The sequence below is a fragment of the Octodon degus genome, unplaced genomic scaffold, assembly GCF_000260255.1.
Source record: "Octodon degus isolate 3935 unplaced genomic scaffold, OctDeg1.0 scaffold00216, whole genome shotgun sequence".
NCBI classification, from domain to species: Eukaryota; Metazoa; Chordata; class Mammalia; order Rodentia; family Octodontidae; genus Octodon; species Octodon degus.
The window spans coordinates 2154688-2163495 of record NW_004524792.1 but is presented as its reverse complement, the minus strand read 5'-3'; the positions used below and the strand labels follow the sequence as shown (position 1 = coordinate 2163495).

General features: G+C 38.2%; 1 protein-coding gene across 2 annotated transcripts in view; it reads right to left on the bottom strand.

Moving 5' to 3' along the window:
* The window catches only part of Cog6 (component of oligomeric golgi complex 6), a 70484-nt gene that overhangs the window by 48774 nt on the left and 12902 nt on the right, over positions 1-8808 (bottom strand). For both annotated transcript variants that reach the window (XM_004645047.2, XM_023705286.1), the window contains exon 4: positions 3369-3427. In XM_004645047.2, coding sequence (XP_004645104.1) covers positions 3369-3427 — 59 coding nt within the window. The remainder of the gene's footprint in view (positions 1-3368; positions 3428-8808) is intronic.

The following is an 8808-nucleotide window of genomic DNA, read 5'->3' as shown; positions in this document are numbered from 1 at the left end:
ATATTTTCAATTTGGGAGCGGATAGCTTATTAACTGACCAAATCATAAAACACCATGGTAGATACCTTAGTTCATCCTTCTAGTAAGCCTATTGATCTGGTCTTCTCTATTTCCAGATCACCTTTCACAAAATGGGTGCTCTTTTTCTTCACTCCACATCATGGAGATGATAACTTGAACAGCCACAGAAAGTTATTTGCCTCTTTGAAGCGTTTTCCAACAGAACAGATCTCATAAATCAGATCCTCCATGCAGATGATTCCATATTTACCAAGAGATTACGCAATCAATGAATTATCTGTCAAGGCAATTCGCTTCTTATTGACTTTGCCATAACCACGCTTGTATATTAGCTCATTTATTGACCTCAGGTTTGGGTACCCCCATGCAATGTATGGCTCCACAATTCTCAGCATGTTAACTGAAGCCTTGTTGAGCTTAACGAAGGTACCACTGAAGATTTGGCGCAGGCGAAGAGGCTGCAAAACCTTGGGGACCTTTGGGCTCACACCACTGATACCCCTGATCAGGATGACAAATGCCAGTTTGGGCTCTGCAGGAACATAGAAGTTGCCAGCTTTCCTCACCATCCTAGCCATTCGCATCTCAATTCTGTACATGTGTCTGTACTCCTTATGATAGTGTCTGGATTTTCATAGATGAGCTTCCTCCTCGCCTTGCGAAGTGTCTTCTGGGCAAACTTTTTTCTCAGGAGCTTTATCTTTGACTCTGTGGAATGTCTTTGCTTTTTCTTAAGGGTTTCTGGCACAATAGGAACCTTCTCTTTCTTCTCTTCTACACCCTCCATGGTTCCAGCCGGAAAAGAGGAAGTCCTCAAAACAACATTTTCTTGGAAGAACATTTACGAACATATATAGATACACTTATTCTTATACACACGCACACACATACACACTCACCTAAATTCAAAATTTTGCAAAATACTTTGAAATGTTTGACGGTTGTACATCACATACATATAATACGACCTTAAAGCACAAATGAGTTCTCAAAAAACACATTTTGGGAGATGGAATTCCAGGTGAAATGAACAAGAACATAGAAAAACTATCTTATAGATGAATGCAGTTAAATTTGGAAACGAACAGCATCACCCACTACAAATGATGTTGCCACAAAAAGCAAGTTCTTGTAGATGGAAAGCAATAGAATATGGTTAAATTAGAAATATTTATGTAAAACTTCCAGAAAGCTGGACATGGTGACTAACACATATAATCCCACCTACTTTAAAGGCTGAGGGAATATCAAGGTTCAAGGCCAGCCTGGGAAACTCTGTGAGGCACTGACTTAAACAAAAGCTAAAAACAGGCTGAGGCTGTGACTTGGTGCTCTCTGGATTCAGTCCTCAGCACCACAAGATTAACTGCCTGGCTCATCAAAAATTCTGTGAAAACTCCAAACTTAACTTTAAAAACTCCTAAACCGAAAGTTACTTACAAAATTTTCTTCATAGTATGTGCTACCTTTAAGCAAGATCACTTCTCACAGAGCAGAGTGAAGCTATGCTATTCCTTCCCTCAAATTTTTATTTCCAGTGGAAAGTAACATTTCATATCTAAACTTGCCCCCCGCATGTCACCAAGAGTGCCTTCTTTTGGATAGTCAAGATTACTGGTACAAGTGAGAATAGAGGGGCTGGCCAAATAGCTCCGTGGATGAAAGCACCTGCAAGCAGGCACAGAGGCCGGGGATTCAATGCCCGGGCCTGCCATGCCGGCCCCGCCCCTGGGGCATGGAGACTGCAATTAAGACTGGGTGTGGTGGCACTTGCCTGTACTCCCAGCTCTTGGGAGGGTGTAAACAGGCGGATCACTACGAGTCCGATCTAGTAATGAGACCCTGAACACCTTACAGATCCTTCTCTAAAAAAACAAAAAGTGAGAATGGAAGAAAGAAGGAGAGATGATGACTCCTGAACCTTTCACTAAACTTCTACTAGACAGTAAAAGAAAATAGATCACATACACTTCTGCAATGTATTTTTACATGGACATTCATACAAAATAATAATTTCATATTTGTTACCAATGTCAAAACCTGGATTAAAGTAGCTTACTACACAATTAAACTAAAACTGCTAAAAACTAACACAGTAAGAAATAAAAGAGAAAGGATAAGAAAGTAAATCTATAAGAAAGCTCTTTCAATTAAGCATAAAACAGTTGCAAATTTTAGTCAGCAAAGCAGATGTAGAAAGGAGATACACCAGTTTTTTCTGTCTAATAAAATAGGAGTAGGAATGGTCACATTTTTTCACATCTGTCAGACAGCATGCCCTTTATGTTATTAGTCTTGATCTGCAATTTGAAAAACACTACCTTGATCAGGTCTGACAAACATTTTCTGCAAAGTCTAAACAATAAATATTCAAGGTTTTATAAGTCATAGATAGTCTTTTCTGTAACCACTCCACTCCACTACAGTCAAATGAAAGCAGATAGAGACAATAATAAATACACAAATATCATGTGTTCCAATAAAACTTTAACTGTAAAAGTAGGTGAAAGCTGCATTTTGCTTGTTACCAGTTTGACAACTACTGATCTACAGTACACTAGAGCTATTTCATAATGAGCAATTAAGATACTAGTACAGTATCTCTGCATTACTGACAGAATACCTAGAACACATAGAGATTTAAAGAATATTCCCCAGTACTGAGCTGAGCACAGGCATACGACACCACAGCATGCTTCTCCATCTCCACACACATGAGATGCATGGCTTTTTTTTTAACTTTGTCAATGTGTTTTAGTAATATTCAATAAAACATGACGACAATCTGTACTGCACTTAACTTTATTCAGTCATTCTTTCAATCAGAAGTTTACTTATCTTTATAAACCATAAGGAGAACACAATTAAATCTTGTATCAAATAGGACAAAGTATAATAAAAAAAGATAAAAATTGTGAAGAAATTATTAAAAATCTTAAAACATTTACATTTTTAAAAGCAGTAATCTTTTTCCTTTTCTTTTCTTTTTTTTTTTTTTTTTTTTTGTGGAACCAGGGATTGAACTCAGGCCCTTGAGTTTGCCAGGCTTATTCTACTGCGCCATATCCCCGGCCCCTAAAAGCATTAATTTCTGAACCATACAGTAAATAATGACACACCACCATTTCTATTCCAAAGAGGAAACAAAATTCCTAAACTAAGTATTAAACTGAATGCTCCTAAACTACTAATTTTATGTTTAAGTTACTATTGAATGGATAATAACTTAAAGCCCTACATCTTGTATCAATTCTGAATCATGTTTTGATTAATTTAGTCTTGACTTACAATTTTCTTTCCACTGAAGCACTAATTAATGAAGTGGTGAAGATATAAAGAAAACTTACCTTTCAGTTTGAAGTTTAGTGGTTTTTACTATCAAGTCTTGAGTCTGTTCCTTTGCTGCCTAAAATAATAAATAATCCAACATTAGTGCATACCAATTTCATTATATTTCAAAACATTAAGACCATCATTCACTGTAGCTCAGGCTTACAGCAATGAGTAAACATCCCAAAACTCACGTTTAAAAAAGGCCCAGGAGTCTTCAGCATTTGCGCACCAATTACTGGTCCCTCAATGTCCAGACACACTAGTTACCCAATTGTGAGCACCTCCACAACAGTTGCCTGTCTTGGGAGTTATATTTCCTTTATATTATTTGTATTATTTAGAGGTCTTATATCATCCCTGCATCATTTGGCAGTCTCCTACTGAGATATCTGGATGGAAGTAAGAGTCTGGTTTGCTTCATAACTGCTGGATTGCTACATACTTAAGTAATCAAAACTGTCATATTTGTTAAAATTACATATGCTTTGAATTTTCTGCTCTTTGTCAGTTGCTTAGGCCTTATGTCTTTTATGTATTGATTTTGTTAAAATGATGCTAAATTAAAAAAAAAACAATGCAATACTCAAAATAAATAAATGAATAAATAAATAAATAAATAAAAAAGGCCCAGGAGTCAGGGAGATGGCTCAGTGGAATAAGCGCTTGCCTGGCAAGCACAGGGACCTGAGTTTAATCCCCGGTTCTGCCAAGAAAAAAATAAATAAAAATATAAAAAATAAAAATAAAAAAGGCCCAAGAAACTGCAATGGATGTGTCATGGCCCACACACCACCTCTAATAAGAGAAACTCCCTCAGAGTGCTCACTACTTATGTAGCACAAGGCTCTGGAGAAAGAAAAAGGGACATAGATACTGGCGAAGAAACCTCATAGTTTATTAGGCTTTCTTTTAATGAAACAAAGGCACTGAAAGAGCAAGTTAAAGGTGAAAATTTGACTTCAACCAAGTTGAGGAACTGAGAGCTCTTGCAAATTAAGTCAGCCAAAAGCTGGTACACAGTGTAAAGGAACTGCATGAGATGGAGATAAAAATTTGAGTTAGAAGATATAAACAACCTGCAAAGTAGGATTCTGGTGAGAATGAGAGACTGTCCCACCTAAAAGACTGTTCCTGACCAAGTGTCATGCCAAGCAATACTCTTTCTCCTAAGTCAAAGCCAAAAAGATTAGGAATGAAAACCTGATAAAAAAGAATTTTGTCCAAAGATTAAAAAATTCATGGAAAAAAAAAGCGTAGTAATGAGTGTCTCCCAAAGATCTAAAGTAGAGAAAACGACAAATACAAAGCAGTAAGCAATGAGGGGCACGTAGACATAAAGTGGGTAGACATATAAGGTCCCTGCCTTGAAGGGGCATGAGCCAGAATTTTGCACATACCAGGACCCTTGTAAGTGGAAACTACAAACAATGGAACATAAAACAGAGAATGAGTTAAGTCTGGTAAGAGGAGGATACCAGAGCAACACCTGCAGATACTGGACCATTTTCATACTCAAATACCGCTGTGGTTTGTATCTGGATGTCCCCAAAGCCTCATGCACTCAGTCACAGGGTAGACTTCTAGAATTTGTAATGAATCCATGGTCCAATGCTAGGATTACGGGTGACTGCTGCACCCTCCCTGGGGTGGACACTAGCCTGCATACGATATACGGGAAAGCTCTGCAATTTTGCTTGTGTTGCTTTTATGACCTTTTGTACTATGAACTGCTGCCATGGGCCACCCCTCTTTGGAACCAGCCAATTATGGATTGAAACTGCTACAAACTGTGAGCTAAATAAACCTTGGCTCCCTTAACTTAAGGTGCCAGGTAATTTGTTTCAGCCATGAGAAAAAACTAAGCAAACACTACACTAAACAGGCAAGATTCTCATCAGGTTTTTAGAGCTGCCTCCAATCTAGGCATCTGGGTTCTGGATTCTTAAGTCCTCATTCTCCAGCTCTAGATAGATACTTACTGTCTCGGCCTCCCTCCTACAAACAGTTCTCAGTTAAGATCTGTCTTACTGCTTTCTAGGGGTCCTGTTAATAACACTGTGTTCCCTGAAACCAATACGTTCCAAGCAAATAGTATTCTTAATAGATTTGCATATCAAAAAGTACACAAAATAGATTTTGATTTTTCCTGATTCTTCATTTATAAATAAATTGTGCTGATGACTCCAAAATAACATGTAAGCCAGGTATGGTAGCGCACGTCTATAATACCAGCACTCGGGAGGCTGAAGCAGGAGTGTTGCTGTGAGTTTGAACCAGCCTGAACTGCATAGTGAAACCCTGTCTCAAAAAAGCACAATAAGTAAATAAATAAAAACTGTAAAAGTAATACAAAATATCATTTAATAATACTTGCAAAGATTATCCTAAAATAATTTCCAGTTAATCTATCAGCAATGTTAAGCATAATTATTTTTCATTACATAATAAATATGCCTTTAAGTTTATATAAGCAAAGCCACAGCTAAAGAGATAAATTATAGCACATATAAAATTACTAAATTTTGAAATGCTATTTCATAGTAGTATTTTTTAATGCTTCATGTTTAATACATTTTACAGAACAGTAAGTACATTGATATTTTAATTTCCTCAAATGAGGAGGAAAAATAATTTAAGAAATACTTTTAAGAATAAATTTAAAACATTAAGCTAAAGTTGATATACGAATTGCTGTTACGATTTCAAGTTGCTAAATTACCCAGTCTATACTCGAACTCATGATCCACTTGCCTTAGTTACCCAGAGTACTGGGACTACAGGGAGGTATGTACTACCACGTCCGATGCAGAGTATGATTTTAGAAAGCACATTAACTTTCAATAACTAGAAGATGAGAAAAAGAAATAAAAGGTAAAGAAAGGGACAGTTAAAAAGCAGTTACTAAGCAACAGCAGTACTACCTATAAAAAATGTAAAATGGTGATAATACTTAGTAAAATTATATGAATATTTAAATAGTTTAAAAGTAAAGATTTAAAACCTGGACTAGATGCAGTCCTAGCCCAGGCCCCAGTGAGTGTGTGGGAGAGCTTCCTACTACCCTGCGCCTGCAGGACCTGCTGGTCCCAGCCCAGGTGCAACATGGATGAGACCCTCTTCTACCCTCTTGGAACCCCCCCACCATTCTGCAGCACCCGCCCACCCCGCCCGCCCAGTGAGAATTTCTACCGCATTCTGGGGACAAACAGATCCAGCCCTGGCCCAGGCTCGGTGTGTGTGCATAAGCTTCCTCTCCCCACTTCTCCACCTTATCCCCTCCAGACTCAGCTCAGGCCCGGCACACAGGCCTGGGGTGAAACCCTTCAGGTAAATCCATGCAGAGAGAGTAGGAGACAAAGCCACCCAGCTAGTCCAGGAGCAGAATATCTTGCCACAGGGGCACAACAGGTTCACCCCCCAAGGAAGGAGCTGAGCAAAGCAGCCAGACCCAAGACAGACACAGCTGCATAAATCCAAACTTTGTAGATCTACACCTGAACTTCAGTCTTTGCTAAGGTTATAACTGCAACAAAGATCTACAACAAAGGTCAGGAGACAATGCTACACAAAATGACAACGAGGGCTGGCGAGGTGGCTCAGTGGTCTAAAGCACCTACTTGGAACAAGCTTGGCAAAGCACAGGGACCGCGGTTCGATCCCCCAGCACCACATGCCAGCCAGCCCCGCCCCCTGGTGGGCTGAGCTGGCCACACACACACACACACACACACACAAAATAAATAAATAAATGTTTAAAAATAAAAATGACAATGAGAAGGAGCAAAATGCAATCTCAGAACCCAAGCCCACCCATAACAAGTGCAGAGGACACTAACACAGAACAAATTGGGAACCACACAGCTGAAATCAATGAATCAACAGCTTCTGAAATAAAGAAACTGCAGAAAGGTATAGAGGAACTCAGATTGGAAATGAAAAAAGAAATCTCTGAATTAATAGCATCTGCAGAAAAGAATCAAATGCAAAAACATATAGAGGAAACCCAATGCCCACCCAGCACAAGTGCAGAGGACACTAGCTCAGCTCAAATGTACGAATTAATAGCGTGGATAGTAAATAAGGAACACCATAAAGTTGCAGAGGAACTCAGCGTGAAATTCTTTTCTGAAATAAAAAAAGAATTCTCTGAACTCACAGCATCTCAAGTAAAGAATTAACTACAGAAACATAGGGAGGAAACCCAATCTGAAGAAAACACGGGAATAAAAGAATAACTGCTTCTAAAGAAGACATTGACAAAAACAAATAAAAGAGATTAGAAGAATGACAGATTCCTTGAATGAGCAATACAGGAAAGAAATAAGATTGCATGAAGCAGAGTCAAAGACATATAGAGGAATCACAAGCTTGCAAAACCGTTAAAGTGAAAGTGAAGACAGAGTTTCAGATTTTGAAGATGCTGGTGCAGCAAGTGAAAAGGTAAGAAAGGATCTCTTAAAAACAACTAGAATGCAGGAAAAAATAATCCATCACCTGCAAGACGATGCAAAGATGAACAATGAGACTAATAGGCACCAACTAGAAAAAAGGAGTCAATACAAATGACATTAAAAAAATATGGACAGAAGTAATAGCAGAAAAATTCCCAAATATGAGGAAACAATCTGACATTCAGGTAAGCGAAGCATACAGAATGGCAAGTAACCTCAACCCAATTAAAAACACACCGAGACAAATAATAGTCAAGATCCCAGAAATTCAACTCAAGAATAATATACTGAAAGCCGCTAGAGAAAAGAAGCAGATCACATTCAAAGGAAAAACCGTCAGAATTATGACAGACTTCTCTTCACAAACCATGAAGGCAAGAAGAGCATGGAACAGAGTACTTCAAGTCCTCTATAAAAATAAATTCCAGCCCAGACTACTATACCCTGCAAAACTCTCTTTCAAGTTTGATGGAGAAGTGAAATACTTCCATGACAAAGAATAGCTAAAGAATTTCGCAATGACAAAGCCAACCTTACACAGGCTACTGAAAGATGCTCTAGAAAGGGACCAAAATGATCAGAACTCCACAAATGAGATTGGAAGCAACCAACTAAATAGGATAATCACTTAAACACAGGAGAAAAAGGAGTAAACGATAACAGGTAAATAATATGGCAACCGTAAGTCAATACATCTAAATTCTAACCATCAATATAAATGGACTCAATTGACTAATTAAGAGAAATAGACTGGCACAGTGGATTAGGAAACAAAATCCAACAATATACTGTACAAAAGAAACACATTTAACACATAAAGACATTCATAGGCTGAAAGTCAAAGGATGGAGCACAATACTACATGCCTCCGCACCTCAGAAAAAAGCACGAGTAGCAATCCTATTCTCAGTCTCAACTTCAAACCAACAATGATCAAGCGAAATAAAGAAGGCCACTATATACTGGTTAGGGGAAAAATTCAAGAGGAAGAGGTAACACTCAT